At 38.9% G+C, this 18,342-nt stretch overlaps 2 protein-coding genes across 4 annotated transcripts in view; both read left to right on the top strand.

The window, feature by feature from the left end:
- LOC126388279 (LIM domain kinase 1-like) overlaps positions 1-5,176 on the top strand; it is a 12,093-nt gene extending 6,917 nt beyond the window's left edge. Inside the window, exons 9-15 of the mRNA XM_050041305.1 lie at positions 500-631; positions 715-774; positions 860-925; positions 1,607-1,793; positions 2,436-2,491; positions 2,658-2,815; positions 3,873-5,176. Coding sequence (XP_049897262.1) covers positions 500-631; positions 715-774; positions 860-925; positions 1,607-1,793; positions 2,436-2,491; positions 2,658-2,815; positions 3,873-4,446 — 1,233 coding nt within the window. The 3' untranslated portion in view covers positions 4,447-5,176. The remainder of the gene's footprint in view (positions 1-499; positions 632-714; positions 775-859; positions 926-1,606; positions 1,794-2,435; positions 2,492-2,657; positions 2,816-3,872) is intronic.
- A 3,033-nt stretch (positions 5,177-8,209) lies between these two features.
- Positions 8,210-17,269, top strand: LOC126384105 (septin-5-like). 3 transcript variants are annotated; one of them, XM_050035017.1, is made up of 14 exons: positions 8,210-8,505; positions 8,932-8,954; positions 9,179-9,338; positions 10,601-10,975; positions 11,761-11,857; positions 12,285-12,371; positions 12,601-12,724; positions 13,356-13,490; positions 13,590-13,707; positions 13,808-13,909; positions 13,996-14,092; positions 14,271-14,433; positions 15,170-15,272; positions 15,356-17,269. In XM_050035017.1, exons 3-14 carry the CDS (start codon positions 9,279-9,281, stop codon positions 15,425-15,427), a joined length of 1,533 nt encoding a protein of 510 aa, XP_049890974.1. In that variant the 5' UTR covers positions 8,210-8,505; positions 8,932-8,954; positions 9,179-9,278; the 3' UTR covers positions 15,428-17,269. The 3 variants fall into 3 exon arrangements, with proteins under 3 accessions (XP_049890974.1, XP_049890964.1, XP_049890982.1); XM_050035007.1 differs by lacking the exon at positions 9,179-9,338; XM_050035025.1 differs by lacking the exons at positions 8,932-8,954; positions 9,179-9,338.
- Positions 17,270-18,342: the final 1,073 nt, after the last annotated feature.

Below are 18,342 nucleotides of genomic sequence, written 5' to 3'. Positions count from 1 at the left end.
TACTACTGTACTTTCAATAAAGCAATCGTACTATCAAATTCACAAAAACTCTGTCTGAATACATTGCTCTTCTTAATGGGTTCAGTTGATTATTTAATCTGCAATTTCCTATGACCTGTATCCCAAACACACACCGTGTGAAACTGTACGTGGGCAACTGTGCACTCAATGGGTATGGACTAGTAAAGTTGAATTAAAGACATGGCAGATTCGCACAGCATTAAGATCACAAACAAATTACAAATTACCAGAGTTCCCCAGGTGATACTGGTACCCTGCGAATAGGGCTTAAGTTAATGTAGGATTGGTGCTCTTGACATTTGAAGCCAACTTTATGTTGCAATTTGGTAAGTAAGCTGTATTTTATTGTTTTCACTTTTAAACCCATTTTACCTCACCAAGAGGGTTACTAGGTCACTGTCTTACCCATGAGCTATCTTCATGTTGCTAAATTGACATGAGGCATTTGTATAACTACGTTTCCTCTCCCACTGCACAGGTGAAAGTGATGCGCTGTCTGGACCACCCCAATGTTCTAAAGTTCATTGGTCTGTTTTATAAAGACAAACGAATAAACTTTGTCTCTGAATATATCCAAGGGGGAACTCTACGAGAGACCATCGCAAAAATGGTACGTTAAAAAAGCTCTTCATGATTCTCAGACTGTGAGTACTGTCAGAGTACAGTTTGGTCATCACACTATTGTTGTTGCAGGACAAGGATTTTCCATGGAATATAAGAGTGGGTTATGCCAAAGACATTGCAGCTGGAATGGTGAGTCTTTCAGGGTTAATATCCAAAATCCTTCTTTAACCTGGCACCAACTTTCCCTGACGTATATAACATCTCTCCCTCTAAGGCCTATCTGCACTCCATGAATGTTATCCACCGAGATCTGAACTCACACAACTGCCTAGTCAAAGAGGTAAACAAGTAGTCACATCACACACACCAGATATTCCTCACTGTACAACACACACACATCAAAAGTGACTATTTCCAGACTGTGTTGCATCAATTATTAATTACTTAATTAAAAGTCAGAAATTTGTGGAATTACTGTGAAAAATAAGACTATGGTCAGCTTTCGACAACTGTCTCCAAGTCTATGAAATCTTTTATCTAGTTATAAAGTGTTATATAGCTATAGTTTTTACCTAGAAAAGACCAATGAACAAAACAGCTAGTGAACAAGCAAAAACACATTTATATACCCAGGAAAACCCTGACAGTGGTATTATCTATTGCTTTAAACCTATATGCATCTTTTGTTTGTTAAAGTTGTTTAAACATATCAAAATTATTAATACTTTTTAAGTCTTAGCTATAGCCAGTGTCTGTATTTAATTGTTTTAAAATTACAGAACTAAAACTAAAATCAAACTCTTGTAATTATATAGTTTAAATCTTATGTTAACTTTTCCTTGTTGCATACATTAGAAATTCCAAGGCCATCAAAGAAGCTATTAAGTTTATGGGAAATGTGTTCTACTTTTTGAGAAACACAAATACTAAACACAACTGCTACACTTTTAAAAAGAAAAACAGACCAACATAACATAACCAATAAATCTAAACATTTTTTTTTCTATCTCTCATTGTTAAGAACCAGTCTGTGGTGGTGGCAGATTTTGGACTCGCCCGGTTGGTGAGGGAGGAGAGAAATCAGAGCAGAACATCCTCTCTGGAAAGGCCTCCGAAGGGGACACTGTCAGAGCTCCGCAGGCCTGACCGGAGGAAGCGCTACACCGTGGTAGGAAACCCCTACTGGATGGCTCCTGAGATGATTAATGGTGGGTACATAAGGTTTCAAGGTTCAGTAATAGCAGGGGATCGCAAATCTCTGAATGAATCAGGACCAGGGCACCTAAACCCAATTTGACAGTGTTTATGTTTCTCTGGGAGCCCATAGCCCATTATTTGTTTCCAGCACTGCCAGTAGTAAAGGCAAAGAGATATACAAATTGCACAGGCTCATTTCTGTATTTCTGATCATGTGTTCAGGCTGTTTGAGTCACGTGAGACCTCGCAGCAGAGGTGTGAAGATTCACGTTGGATTTATACATGCATTCATACAAAAAAATGTTTCTTTATTTTCATTCTTTTTTGTTAATTAAATAATTTCCAGTGAGAGACCGTTTGCTGAGAATAGCTTTCTCACATGCCGTACACCATGCTGCTTTAACACGGGTATTAATACTCTATGTGAAGTTTCTGAACCATTTTAACTAACCTCATGTGCATCTTGATACCATAAGTGCTGCAATATTGTAAAATATGCACAAAAAAAGGAAGGGTGGGGGTATGTGTGAATGTGTGGTCTTACAACAGATCTAGTATCAACGCCCTGAAAATGTGCTACATCTCCAGCATGAGTCAGTATGGATAGTAAAGCTGTGGTTCACATTTTCCAATCTTTCCTCTGCTCCTCTCAGGGAAAAGCTATGATGAACGGGTGGACATCTTTTCATTTGGTATCATGATATGTGAGGTAAGAACATCATATGGGCAGAGCAAGATATTCCTAAAACATATTTAGCACTCCTGAGTTAAAATGTTGTGTAAATGTCAAAAACAACCAATTTTATTCCTACTTTTTTATTAATCAAGCATCTTATCAATTTTTAAGCAATGTATCTATCTCTATCTCTCCTAAGGTAATAGGTAGAGTGAATGCTGACCCTGACTACCTTCCCCGGACGAACGACTTTGGGCTGAATGTAGCTGGTTTCCTGCAGCAGTACCACCCTCCACAGTGCCCCTCGGCCTTCCTACCACTGAGTGTCCTCTGCTGTGACATGGATGCTGATAAACGGTATGATTGCACAAATCCAACACAGGTGTTGGACTTAATTTCAATAAAGGAAAATATGAGCAATATGTATGAACATTTTGATAAATTAGACTGAGACCAAGCACCTCTCATATTTTGTTTCATATATTTTTTAATTATTCAGTTCGTTCCAGTTCCGCTTCAATTAACAGAACAACCATGCCACCACCACTACTTAAAATGTAACTAATAACATTTCATTTAAGGGTTAGTGCTTTGGTTGTATAACAGGACTCAACAATGAGGATTAACCGACTGACCAGAAAAATGTCATGTCGGGCTAGTACATCTAGCAACCACCATTACTTAACTTGCTCAATTGGTTAAGTGGTAAAAAAATGAAACGTTTCATTTTTCTGAAGCTCACGATGGGAGAAGCTAAAAAATGAGTCATCTCGCTTCATTCTCATCTCTGTTGAGAGTTGCAAATGTGCAGTACTGTTCAGGCACTTGTGAGAAAATACTGGCAGGTAAAGACAAAGTTAATGAGCTTAAGCCCCAGAGAGCATTTCAATTATACTGGAAACGGAGGTTTATTTGAGTGGCATTACACAAAGTAGGCGAAACTCCAACTATGCATTGCACAGTTTGCAACATGTCTGAGAGCAAGGATAATAAAACAGGGTTGTTTTTGACATTTACTTTAAGAAAATTGTTAAACGCGACAGTTAACTTTAGTCCTTGTTGTTACTGGATGGCCCCTAATAAATAAAAAAATGTTATAGGGGCAAGTAAAAATTGACAAAGTGAGTAGATCTCTGAACTGCATGCCCAAACGGGCAAGTGACAAAAAAAACGTTACCGTTGAATCCTGTATAATATTGTAAAGGAAATTTCTAACAATATTTTATTCATCTGTTACCATTACTACTATAATCGGGGAATCTTAAAGGTTATTTTCTAGCCAGTTGTACGGTGTACAAATTGACTGTACCGTAACAGATGTATGAGCCCACATACAGTGCAAATGGCCGACTTAATATCTAATCAATGCACTACTGCAGTAAAGCACGTAACACTGCCACTTTCTGTCTTTCAGTCCTTCCTTTTCAAAGCTGGAGGAGTGGCTGGAGAACCTGCTAATGCACCTGGACATCGGCCTGCCTCTGCTCTCTGAGATAGAGCAACTCCGCAGAGCCTTTTGGCAGAATCACAACCACCAAAACCACTGTCACAACCAAGACAAGACCTGTGATTCTCATGAACAAACACACCGTTCAACACAGAGCCCCGAACCCGAGCAACATTTGGACGATGCAAATAACCACATAGAGTCTGATCACCTCACCTCACCTGATAGCCATTTGGACAAAGAGCAGCACCCACATGACAACCATGACATGAGGACTGAACACAACCACTCTTGTTTGAGCAGAGAATGTAACGACCACTCACAAGACAAAAGCCAGACAAGTTGCAGGTCTATGAGCACAGACTCAAGTGAGACTGGGTCTGAAACCTATGAACGTAATAACTCCTCGGGGCAGGAGGCCCAGGATGAGCCATCACAACAGCTGCAGCTAAACAACTCACAGCCAGGCCGGTCTAACAGGCTCAGAAGGACGTGCAGAGCACTGTGGGACAGCTCCACAGAGGACAGCTCTTTTCTCTGACTGCTTTAATCTGATGGCCAAGTCAGGGCAAATCGACAAAGCACAGTTTTCAGGGATAAAAACACTTTCTAAAGACTTCTGCGCCTTTTCAAACAAGTGAGAGAGAAGTGAAAGAGTCATTAAAGTGTATGTGGAGGACTAATAAATGGAAAACCTGCAGAGACATTTTACATGATCTGTATGTCATTCAATGACAGCTGCCTAGCACATAAGATTAGCCTCATATTGCTCTGTGAACCAGTATTTATGTAGTTTCAATAAGAGCCCCACACATATTGATATTTCAGAGTGAAGTATCAATTGCGTTGACCGGAATTTGTTTTTTGAAATAGCACATGACAGAAACAAACATTTTTGATAAGGATTCTTTAAATTCCACAAAGTTTGTCAGTGCTTTCAGGTGGACAGATTTTGTAATGGCGACACTGTTCCTAAATTACCTGACATGTCTTTGGCATTTCTGTGCTACAATTTCTCTTTACTTATCAGTCAACATCTATGATGATATTAGTATATCGGTGATAAGCTAAAATTGGCCGGCCAATTTATCAGTTGAGGTCTAGTGTCAGCTTAGTCTAGAATCTGTGAATCACATGGCACTTTATACTTTAAGCTACACTGCACTGGTAAATTATTTATCTGAATGCCTTGCATATTTTCTGTTGAAATATTTCAGAGCACCTCTAACATACTGAGCTGTGAACATACAAGTACAACTGTAACTTAATAAAGAGAAATATAAACTAATGTGTCTAAATTTAAATCACTACTTAGCATTGAAGCATTTTTTATAAGAATACTCTCCTACTTTATAATCAAATGGAGTCCTCTTCTAGGGCAGTTCTTTATAATTTAATATGGAAGATGGCCAACAGTTGACCCCCTTCAATGACAAATCAAGCTTTTAACCTTGTTAACATATCCATTTATTTATTTAACTTTTATTTAACCAGGAAGTCCCACTGAGATTGAAAATCTCTTTTACAAGAGAGACCTGGCCAAGGTAGCAGCTAATCAGAACACATTTAAAATGCAATGAATACAACATGTAATACAAAAAAAACACAATAAAACGATAAATATTCAAACATAGTGGCCTCTCAAGAAAAACAAGCATGTGTCTCTGTCACCACATTCTTTGTGATGCCCTGAAATTCATCAATGGATATAAGTGTTTCTAATTTTAGATCTTTTTGACAATTGGTCCATATGGTGATATTTATAGGCTACAAGGCTTATCATGATTGAACTAAGCAGTCAACACCATGGCTGAGCATTTCCAGCTTGGACCTGCAGTGTACCTAGGGTTGCAACGGTAGGAAATTTTCACAGTAAGATAACCGTCTTAGAAAAGATCACAGTCTCACGGTATGCACAGTATTACACAATTATTACTATCAGTCACAATTACCTTTAAAGGAATAAAAAAACAGAAGTTGTTTTTTTGTTGTTGAACAAACACTGTATTATAATTTTAACTTGAAACCACTTCCTTTTTTTTTAAATGGGAGTATGTGTACAAAGTCTGACAGGCCAGTAATGAGTGACCCAGGAAATGAGTTGGCATTTTAGCACTCCTGGTTCCCTCATCTCAAAGTCAATGGATTTTTTGAATGTGTTTAGAGACTGTTACGTCTTGTTCTACAACATAAAATACATAAGTAAATACCCCACTCCTTAATTTTTAAGCTCTCATGTGTCTTAAAAAAGGCGGTTGAAGTCATGCAACCATGGTGTGGTTAATTGGTGTTCATTTGTGAGGATTTTCTTGCTGGACCAAACATGTAAGTATCATAAACTTTTGATTGCCACAGAGGTTATTTTCTGCAATAATCCAAAATCCAATGCAAAAATCGCATTTGCTTTTTAAGAGAAAACTAGGGCGATGTTAATGTTAACGTTAGCTTTTGCATACAGAAAAACATACTACTTGGAGCAGTAATTTGCGTATTTATAGATCCCTGCATATTAAATCAGGCAAAGGTGTAGAGTTACATATAAGCCATTTTAAGGCATGAAGTTTGTTTGTTTGTCTGTTAGCTAACATTAGCCGTTTGTGTCTCTAATGAAACCGTTAACCGTTAACGTTACTGTTACTACATGCTACGCTCTGTCCGAAACTTCGAGAAGCTAACAGTTACAATAAGCTGCGGTTTATCATTATTACAGCTTTTCGGAAGTGTTTTACAATTTCATTTCGGTTTTACAAGAAAAACGACTTCAAGGATGTGCATCTAGTTTAACCATCCTACCTTCAGGAAAGAGCCGCGTACAGCCACTTCCTTGAACTTTTAACGTTACTGTGGGAGATTCTTCCAGTCCCGACCGGGGCTAACGATGGCTAGCTAAGTTAGAGCTTCATGACACAAAAACTAGATAAAATTTGATATAGCATAAGTTACTGCTAATTAATATAACGTTAATAAAAAATGCTGTAGTGTGTTAGCAGTTTTTGTAAATTATCATTATTATTATTTTATAATTATTATTAGTTGTAGTAACATTAGATGTTGTTATCATCTTATAGTGGAGTTGTAACATTGAACTGTAATGCTGTGTTAATCAACTTTGGGTTAAGGTTCGCTAACGTTAGCCGTTTGTGTCTCAGGAAACACTAACCTTTGACGTTGCTCTGTGCTAAACTCCATCCGAAACTATCCTTGCAGTCATAAAAATGCAGTAACGTTAGTGAGTTAGCAGTTTTGGATATTGCTATTATTATTAACATATTTATTCTACTTAGTAATAGTAGTTTTAATATTAGACGTTGTTATCTTCTTGTGGTGGAGCTGTAACAGTGTGCTGTTAGGGTGTGACGTTAGTCAACTGGAGGTTAGCTAACAGCCGTTTGTGTCTGCCAGAAAACGTTAATGTTAACCGTTAACATAACTCCGTGGTAAACTCAATCTATAACATCGAGAAACTACACTAAGGTGAGGTTTATTATTATTAAGGCTTATCGAAAGTGTTTTTACAATTTCATTTCGGTTTTACAAGTGAAAGGACCTTGAAGATATGCCTCTGATAAAACTACTGGAGAAGGAGAGCCTCGTACAGCCGCTTCCTGAAATTTTCTATTTGAGCTTGTAAGTTAACGTTACAGTCCCGAATGGGGCTACCGTTGGTTAGCTAAAGCTACATGAGACAAAAACTAGCTTAAATTTGGTATAGCATAATGTTCATTAATATCATAAAAAATGCAACAGTGAGTTAGCAGTTTTGGGAAATGTTTTTTTAATATTATAATTAGTACCATTAGATGTTGTTATCATCTTGCAGTTGATTTGTAACACTGTGCTGTTAGGCTGTAGTCAACTGTAGGTCAGCTAACATTAGCCGTTTGTGTTTCAGAAAACGTTGACCGTTGACGTTACTCCGTGCTACACTAAGGTGAGGTTAATTATTACTGTGGCTTATTGGAAGAGTTTTAAAATGTAATTAAGGTTTTGCTTGATAAAGGGTACTTGAAGATGTGCCTCTGATCTAACTACATGGGAAAGAGAGCCGCTTAACTTACAGCAGCTGGCTTTAACTTTTCTACGGGAGCTCGGGGCTAACGCTAGCTAGCTGAACCTAGTGAGAGACAAAAACTAGCGCCAACTTCAGGTAACCATTATAGCATAATGTTAATTATTATCATGAGAAATGCAGTGGTAAGACAGCCGTTTTTGAAAATTCACATTTTATTTTATTTTATTGTTCATTTTTTTATATTTAATATTATTATTGTTATTAGTAGTAGTAGTAGTAACTTTAGATGTTATCATCTTGCAGTGGAGTTACAACACTTAGCTGTCAGGCTAATATCACTCTGCCTGCTTCCACTCTCCTCTCAGTGTAATTAAAGCCTCGTCAGAGCGGCAAGACTGAGCAGACTGCACCCCATCAGAGCTCAGTCAATACATGGACTCACATGCAATACATCACATGTTATTAGGTTTTGTATAGTTTGGCTTTTCGGCATCACTCATATTGTAGTTTATCCACTGTCCGCCTCTAAGCTTGTTGGCATCATGGAGCACATGTCGTCTCCGGTTCGGTTCCGCAGCGGTAAGAGAGGTACGTCTGAAACACTGAATACTTAATTTATATACAACTTTCAACACACCGATTTATTGTAATAACCAGTAGTTCATGTTTAGAAATTGCTCAGCCAATTGAAACATCACTGTAACATATTATAATAATAATATAGGGGTTAATGTTTTTGTATAGCACTCGTGTTCTTGTATTTATGCTGACCCTTTTGCATCTTATTTATTGTATTTTTATCACCTGACCTCTGTCAGTATTGACCTGCACACGTGTGTGATACAAACTATGGACGAAAAATTGACATTATAGGCCATTTAGTGTTATTTTCCCTACTAGTTAGTGCTGCATTTTATTTTCAAGTTTTGTTACACATTTGTTACACATTTTCATCATCGTTTTTTACAAACTATTTTTCCCCTCATTCATAAATGCCATCCTTTGCTCAAAAAGCTGCTACTTTCTCAGAGAACAAGGTAAGACATGTTTGTAGGATAGTCTTTAATTATAGTGTTTATAGCTTGTGTGTGTGTGTTAAGAGTTAATCTCCAACCCCCCACTCTGTCAGAGCCTTAGAAGCTGGGTTAAGCCTGTTGCAAAGCTTTGTGGGTAATGAGATCTGACAGGTAGAGGGACACCATATGAACCCTGATCAGGCCAGCAGCACTGTGGGCTTTGTTGTTCTTTCTGCTGTCTTCAGACCAGGTCAACAGGACGGTGTGAGCACTGAAGACATTTGTAGTGTATCTCCTGTAAACCAGGTGTGGAGGCCTGGTTGTCCAAAGTGCACAGGGTAGCAAATGGAGGCCCTCTGTGAGGAAATGACCAGTGAGGAAACCAAAGCAGTTGTGGATGGCATGGTCAGTCACATGGCCCTGATGAATATTTTAATCCCCTAGCTCCATACTGAAAGATGCTCCTTAAAAATCATTTTAGAAATTATTACTTCAGTCTTGTTAGTAGATCCAGTTTGTCCCTAGTGTTTAATGTCCAGCATCAGACTGTCTGTTGTTCATCTCCCCACCTTGTCTGGACAGATGGATGAAGGCTTCTGTAATGGTATAATGGGATCACAGGTCAGGGCTAATCAGCAAAGAAAGGGTAGCCACTACAAATGGAAGACACAGAAGACTTATCATGTATTGTAATTAGAGAGCGTAATCCTGACTGTGGCCACCAGCAGCCAGTTAGTATTTCACAGTTTAATTCACTGTATCAATGAGCCCAATGTGAGTAAGAGTCATAAGAGTGACTATGCTGATTATTGGTTGCACATTCTCATGCATCTCCTCAACTGTAGCTGAAAACTAAAGAGTTCTGGTGTTAATAATATCTAACATCTCTTTTGAGATGGAGGTCTCTGAGGCAACTTTTTTATCAGTTTAGGGGATCTTGATATGACAAAGATTGAGAACCACTTAGTTAATATTTGTCTTTATACCTGCAGTGTTACATGTCAACAATCTATGTTTGATATAAATTATAGTAAACATACAATAAATGAAGGAATACTAGAATTTAGTTGAGGGGAAAAGGAATTGCCAAAATCTGGACTTTGTATTGCCCTGCATAGAAGAACAATCCTGTAATTAAACTGCTCATAAAGGAAGATAAAATGTAATGGTTTTCTGTGATTAGTTTATTGGTTTGATCTACTGAGGATTTTAAGTTTTCTGTGCTGTTTTTATCTTTCTGTCTGTCCTTAAGTTTGGACTCAAGACCAAAGTAATCGGCTTTTACTGTGCCATCATTTTTCTAAGCATATCAGTAAATAGGAAAGAACAATCACTTGCAAGACACCCACTGCTTAATCTTGGATTCATCAATGATTCCACACTAGCAGAAAAGATTTCCATACACATACATCTATGCTGTGTTTCACTTCTGAAACAAAAAATGAAACACTGCGTAAATGCAGCGGAAATCTTTTATGTCACTAAAAAATTTTGATATGATAGTAGGGGAGCTTTAGGGGTTTAGGAGAAACAGATCAGGATTTAGTAATCTCCAAATAAGAAACTGACTTATTTCTGATGAAACAATGTGTTTTTGATAGTGATTTATATTTTTGAGACTTCTGAATGTATAAAAGCATGTGTAACTCTGCTGCCTCCTGTCATAGTTGTCCAGTCTGTCCATTGAGGACCAAGAGGACACTCACTTTCCATACGCCATGAGGGATCTCCCTCCCGTCTCTCAGCCTGGCGAACAGCACCAGGCACCAGTCCACCAAGAGGCAGAGGAACCTGGGACAGCAACCAACGGAAGACTGCCCAGCCTCCCTGGGACTCCCTCCCTGCCCCGTCCCATCCCCTGCCACCCTCCTGGCTCTCCAACAGTCCCTCATAGACCAAGTCGTGCGGGAACAGAAAGAGAGTTTCACCCACCGCCTCTGAGGAGGCAGCTCGTCTCTCAGGTGTCTGTGGATTGTCCACTTAGCCCGGCCTCACGTCCACACAGCCCTTGGGGACGCTTTGACCCCTATGTCTCTCCAGAGGTGTGTTTCTGTGTGCCAGAGCCTGTGTCAGGAGAAGCCACTAAGATACTCTAAATTACTAAGTTACATGTTTCAGCATCTAAATTTTCAAGAAATGGCCTGTTTCGTTATTACCTAGTAAATTTCTAAACCCTTAACTCTAATGCCAAATATCCTTAGAAATGTTTGCAGCTGCTTTATGTACACTATCAATGTAAGCAAAAAACAGCTAGTTAATATGGAGGTCAGACGTTAACTTAAAAGATTAAAACAGAGCTGCATGTCAGTATGGTTAAGCAAGTGTTCGCTGAACCTTCGATGAGGTCTGAAGATGAAAGTGTAATGTTTGCTGTAGAGGGAACATGGGGTCAAACCCTGTGATGCCTTGCACTAATGTTCATAGACCTGTGATGCAGAGGATGCAGATCATGATGAGGGTCAGAGTGTGACGTGTCAAGGTCACATCACAACAGAGATGGCTGTTACTATGACTATCATGCGTCGCCATTATTGTAACGTAGTATTATTACTCACTTTATTAACAATTCAATAATTACACCCACAATCCTTACTTATAAGCAATAGAGTGGTGCAGGGATGAGTCCTTAAACCTGAAAATGAGTTAACATATTAGCATGCCCCTTTCTCTTGTCTCAAAGTCAAGGGTTTTTAAATTGGTTTTTGGTTAGATGCCTGAAGATGTCTGTATTTAACATAAGCTCAAGAGACTTTTCTGTTTTGTTCTGTAACATAAAATACTCTATATGTACATACAGACATGTAATGTTTGTGTTTTCTTTCTGCAGGATCCAGACAAGGAGTATGTGGGTTTTGCCACATTGCCCAACCAGGTTCACAGAAAGACAGTGAAGAAAGGTTTCGCGTTTACGCTTATGGTGGCAGGTGAGTCCTCCCATATGTCGGCTAATTAGGATACTTTTACAGGCTGTTGTCATAACTGAATGTAATATCTCTCCTAAAAGGGGTTTGTATTGCAGGCAAGATTTTTTTAAGACACGTCATATACAAAGGTCTGGAAAGTTTTAGCTGATAACATCAGACACGATGCTAAGAAATGCCTTCATCAGTGAAGATTAGAGCCATACCTGCCCTCAAATCTATATTTGTCAATCATGATTTAAAATGAACTAGGGGTATAGTGTTGTGTCATCTCGTTTTATATGTGAAGAAGTACTCTTTTTTTTTTTGTAATTGTTGTGCAACTAAATGTTTGAGTAAATTACTTAGAGGAATACAAATATTGCACAGTTGGGTGTTATGTTTTGCTCATGCTACTTCAAGAGTCGAAATTGTCTCTTTTTCTCCGTAGGGGAGTCTGGCCTGGGTAAATCCACATTAATCAACAGCTTGTTCCTCACTGACCTCTACAAAGACAGGAAGGTTCCCAATGCACAAGGTGAGATTAGTTCTGTTATTTATTTACATGTGGCCCATGTAAATGAAATGGGGAAGTAGGTGGAACCAGACGATGCAATTGAATGGTCTCTCTAAAAAATAACATTATTAGTTGTCATTAAACTAGTGCAAAATTTGATGCTGTCATGACTTTCTGACCCCTTTACTCACACACTGTTAACTTGTTGCCCGTGTAGATTTAATGACTTTGCGCATGTGTGTGTCTGCAGAACGGATCGATCAAACAGTCGACATCATCAAACACACAATTAGCATCGAAGAGAAAGGAATCAAATTGAGGCTCACCATCATAGACACACCAGGGTTTGGGGACGCTGTCAACAACACAGAAAGGTGAGGTTGTCAACATGTGCTGCTGCTCTATTGGACATGGTTGGAAGTTAAGCATAGTAACCCAAATGCCAGAAAAAATGTTAGCATTGTAGACTCCTGCAAACCACAAATATGTTACATATGCTATTATGTTTTGGAAATGTTGAAATATATGTTTGAACAACGCTGTGGTTAACTTGTGGTTAGATTTGGGCGCAAAAAACAACTGGTTATGGTTAGGAAAAGATCATGTTTTGGCTTAAGATGCCTGGTTTTGGTGGCACAGTCCAGGCAAGAAAAGCAGTGATGTCTTGTTAAAAAACAACTGCTTTTCATGCCTGGAAAGCTGCTGGAAAAACAGCACTGGTTCACTACAAAAAACTCATGTTTGGATACCTTAAAAATGTTGATATGATATGTATGAAACGTACAGATCTAACACATTGATGATTTGCAGAAACATACAATGTCGACATTTTCCTCTGGTGACTGGTCTGAGTATAGTCAAGTTCTAAAGTCATAAAACAGACTTGAACTCATGGCATCACAAGCACACTGAATACGCTTTTTTTTTTAAGTAGCTCACATTATAAACTGTCATTTGTCCGCCAAGGTTGTTGTTTAACTCACAGAGATTGTATGTTTGCATCAGCTGGAAGCCAATAGAAGACTACATCGACCAGCAGTTTGAACAGTACTTCAGAGATGAGAGCGGGTTGAACAGAAGGAACATCCAGGACAACAGAGTCCACTGCTGCCTCTACTTCATCTCTCCATTTGGCCACGGGTACGCTGACATGTTTAACTTCTGCACATGAAGCTAAACCAGTGAAGCAGTACTGTAACAGCCTCACCTAAATGTTGTCCAATATCTATCACACATCAGTCTGCGACCTCTGGATGTGGCGTGTATGAAGGCCTTGCATGAAAAAGTCAACATAGTTCCTGTAGTGGCCAAAGCTGACAGCCTGACGCAAGCAGAGGTCTACAGAAAGAAGCAGAAGGTATGAGATCCTAAACATTCTACACAAGATTTCTTTTTTTTTTTTTTTTCCTGCCTTTTTATCTCAAACTTGATTGTTTCAACGTGTTCATGCACTCTAGATCAGAGAGGAGATCAAGCAGTTTGGGATCAACATCTACCAGTTTCCTGAGTGTGACTCAGATGAAGACGAAGACTTTAAAAATCACGACCAGTTACTCAAGGTTCGGAAGTTAGTTTCTCCTGGTTGAAATGTGCCGTCTCATCTACATAAAGACTGACAGTATATTGTTTTTGCTTCTCTCTGCAGGACAGCATCCCGTTTGCAGTGATTGGGAGTAATGTTCAGATGGAGAGTGAAGGTCGCAAGTTCAGGGGTCGTTTCTATCCCTGGGGTTTTGTAGAAGGTATTACACACAAAATACATTTTTTGTTTGTTTTCCAGTTCTATTTGTAATTTTACTTATTTTTAAAGAGCTTGTATTGTGTCTTTGTATATTTTTTTATTTTTTATGCATTACTTTTGTGCTATTTGATAAAAAAAAAACAGTCTGATCCGGTAACACGTTGTCGTTGCATGGTCAGTGGAAAACCCGGCTCACTCTGACTTCCTGCTGCTGAAGAACATGCTGGTGACAATATACATGCAGGATCTGAAGGATGTGACGGCAGAGACACACTACGAAAACTTCAGGGCCCAGTGCATCCAGAACATGACACGCATGGTGGTGCAGGAGAGGAAACGCAGGTGGGTGGAGTCAGGATGCACACCCACATGCTTTGTTCATGGACCGTATAAAATAATTGATGTAGCTTCTGCCTCTGAAAAGTGAAGCCAATGCAGATGTGCCTTAAACCTGCATCCCTTGTAACCACCAGCAGGGGACGAAGTATGTAAGAAAATGACCCTACTCCTCACTTGATTTATTACCTCAGGACACATTCTCCTAATGAGTTTATGGTCTCAAGTTTAAAGTGTTCTTCAGCACAGGATGATGTTCATTTTTTGTACAATAATGGAGTCAGAGAGTCAGAGTAATTTATATGGCAAAGCTATCATGAAAGCCTGTTAGTCAGGATACAGTCGTAGTAATGTGTATCCTCCACAGCTCTACCCTGGCATCCAAATATGGTCACCTCTAACCCAAAAAACAAGATGGCGATGTCCAAAATGCCATCCTCAAGGCTTCAAAACTGTAGCTTACAAACCAAAGAGTGATGTCATGGTGGCTACATCCACTTCTTACCTACAGTGTTTGGCTTTGATTGATTGGTTTAATCTCTCCATGACTCACTAAAATTTTGTCTCTTTAGTTGCTGTATTTGTGAGTACCCATAAGTTCAATACAGTTCACAGGTTTAAATACAATACAGAACAATAAATCCATGCAGGACGTGCACTCTGATACTAACTGTGATAATTGAGATGCTCACACAGGTTGTGTTTCTCTTTGTGTGTCTGTGGGTGTGAATCTGGGTTTTAGTTTGCGTGAGAAGCATCGAGACCAGAGCGAAGCAGATTTTCCTCTGCCGCTGGCTGCCTGTGACACCGAGACAGAGCGACTCATCTTTGAAAAAGACGAAGAGGTACATTTATCGCACCGACTCACTTGTTCATTCACTCGGTCAAAGAGGCGATCACCACTCACTTCATGTATTCCCCCCTGTAGTTGCGGAGGATGCAGGAGGTGTTGGAGAGGGTTCAGGAGCACATGCAGCACAACCAGAGAGGTGGCTTCTGACCCCCCCCCCCTCCATAATTCCCTGGAAGAGGAGACAAACAAGGAGCACCCAGGAACGCAGAGGTGGCTCCGTTTTATAATGCGTGATGAGCAAAAGATGGAACTTAATAAAAGGAAAGCAGCAACATTTCAGACCTGAGTGTCAACCGAGCTGATTGGCTGATCCAACTTGGCTGACAGAAGGCTAAAGAAAAAAAAACAAGCAGACTTTACACTCAAACTCTGTTTAAGTATAAAAGATTCAGCCACGCAAACTCCCATGCTTGTGTGTTCACATGCAGCCAGGAGATTCATGTTCCAGCCTTAAGTCATCACATACTCACAGGCGAGTTCACAGAATCGATTGCAGCTGCTGATAGCACCGGAAATTGCGCATCATTTGCAGCCACTATCTGCCCCATCTCATGGTGTCGATTCACACAAGATATTGCGCTAAAGATACTCCAGGGAAAACATGCCTTTTACGTTTTGCAGCTGATTGCAATTTTTTTTTTTTTTTTTTTTTTTTTTACATCTCATTGCAATTATTTATGTGACAAATCTAAATTTTGCTGTTGTACCAAGAACACAGTCGGCACAAGAACAGCAGAGAGAAAAAAACCCCCTGAAATGTTCAGACCACTGACCAACGAGGTGAAGAAGCATTCCTCAAAACTCAAGGCAAAGAATTAAAATGTGAGAGAGAGAAAACATTGTTGGTCAGTGCTGGGCGTGACACCCCTTTTAATGCACTTCACCTACCACCAACTCACTGAAGACCAATTCACCTTCACCCAATTTTTGAGTTGCGCTGCTGCTAAAATTACTTTAATTCCATTAGTTACCTTGAGAAAGATGTAACACTGCCATCTAGGGGTCTTTGTAGTGATGTCAAAGTTTGGTTTGTAACCTGCATTTTTTATGTTTCATTACTTGAGTCAATTGTATTCGATTCTTGTGTCTTTTTGCATTTTTTCATTTTTAATTTACTGTTTCGTGAGGGCGAGAAAGTCAAGAAAATCTAAATAAAAAAGCTCTAACTAAATGATGTCTGTATTTTTTTACACAAGCCCAATAAACACAGGAGCAAGATGTGTTGTAAATGTAATAAGATTTATTAAGAATCTTTATTATTTCATCAGCATAATTCTTCATCATTAATATGTTTTATCCGTTATCATCATTGTTATCTTAAACAGTGGACAGTTAGATCTAAAAGGCAGCCCAAAGTGTACAGGCGATATATAACTTAAAACTTTCTCCATAGGGAAAACATGTTTTTATATTCATATATAATATCAATGTAGCATGAGGTCCAAGATCCTGCCCACGTTATACAGTATTGTACATGGTCCCAAAAATAAACAGGAAAAACAAAACGTTTAAACAAAAGAAACTAAACGGCAATCTACATGCAAAACAAAACCAAAAAGAAACAAGCATAAATTTTTTAGATACATACACTCATATGCCAAAACGTGCATACGATCACAAATTTACAAAACTTTCATACGTACATACAAATATTACAAAACTCAAATTGAATATTAGACATTATTATGTTATGAAGAAAAGAGCATCAACTTTTTTTTGTTACTTTTTTCCACTCCACCATGTCTCCACGTCTCAGTCCAATTCATAAAATGGAAAACTTAAAAACAATTTTTAAAAAACAACAAAAAAACAATCATGACGATAAATCTTTGTCTCTTCCATTCGCTCAATGTGTTCGTGTTTTGCCAGAGTTGTCACAGTGTTCAGGAAAACTGAGTATAGGCACACACGATAGCACCCAAACAGGCTCATACCGTAAATCACCTCTGTGTAAAAAAATAGCTTGCTTGCTACACGCACACGCACACACACACTCCATCATGCACAGGGCAAACTGTAGAACCAAAAAACAGAGCCATGCTACAGGTACAGTAGGATTAACTATAGTACAGAATATAAAACATATTGAATACAGTCACATGTACAGACAGAACATACAGACACAGCAGAGGAGGCGAGGAGCACATCCACGCCACGTTGACTACATACACTGATGGGAGACTTCATGGTGTGACATGTATAGGCTGGCAAGACGGCTGTGAAGCCATGAACGTTTTGAGTGTGCACACGTAAACACACGTAGACAAACATGTACAAAAGACACACAACAAGAAGTGGGTGTCACAACACATTTTCCATTTTAACATGAAAATATTCTGAAACTGATTTTCTGATGTTCGGTAATTGCTGTCGAAAAAAGATCACGCTGCTTCCAAATTTTTCACAAACCTGCAATACATGTAAACCAATCTTCAACCTAAACAATATTATTTCCAGTCTTTTTGATGTTTTTGTGCTTTATCCAAACTTTTCGAAACTTACAAATGATAAAAATGTACTTCTCCTTGTTTCAAAAAGGAGCAGTGTGTAAGATTTAGGGGGATTGATTTATCTGTGAGGATCAGAGATTGCAACCAGCTGGAACGTCTCCCGATTAGAATTCCTTCAGTGTTCATTGTTCAGGAAGTTTTAACCAGGAGCTAAATTATCCACAGAGGTCTTCTTGCCAGGACTAACAGACGCAGCAATTAAAACCACAAGAACACTGAAAAAAGAAGTCAGTGTTTGGTTTGTCTGTAATAGGCTACTGTAGAAACATGGTGGTGCAACAGGCGTTTTTTTTTTAGTTGATAATACACTAAAGAAAATACAGTTATTATATTCCATTTTTGCCAATATGTCCCCCTAAATCCTACAAACTGGACCGCTAACTTGTAGTTTTTCTGGAGATATCGCCACATTTTCATACTGTACGTAAAAAAAAGCAGTACAAAACTTGAGTCTTTCTAGAGTTGTCAATGTCAAAAGTGAACTTTTCCACTCAGCATGTCTCATCATTTTCCAAGCCTCTGCAGGAAGTTTGTGTTGTACCCCAAGTGTTG

Source organism: Epinephelus moara, chromosome 3 (genome assembly GCF_006386435.1).
Source record: "Epinephelus moara isolate mb chromosome 3, YSFRI_EMoa_1.0, whole genome shotgun sequence".
Lineage (NCBI taxonomy): Eukaryota > Metazoa > Chordata > Actinopteri > Perciformes > Serranidae > Epinephelus > Epinephelus moara.
The sequence above is the reverse complement of the archived record's forward strand: the minus strand, read 5'-3'. Positions and strand labels throughout refer to the sequence as shown.

Excerpts from the sequence above, each read along its gene's own strand:
- LOC126384105 (XM_050035007.1), top strand. The coding sequence starts at position 8,460 with ATGGAGCACATGTCGTCTCCGGTTCGGTTCCGCAGCGGTAAGAGAG. Across the intron at positions 11,858-12,284 it reads GTTTACGCTTATGGTGGCAG|GGGAGTCTGGCCTGGGTAAA; the intron begins GTGAGTCCTCCC and ends TTTTCTCCGTAG. Across the intron at positions 14,093-14,270 it reads TCCCTGGGGTTTTGTAGAAG|TGGAAAACCCGGCTCACTCT; the intron begins GTATTACACACA and ends TTGCATGGTCAG.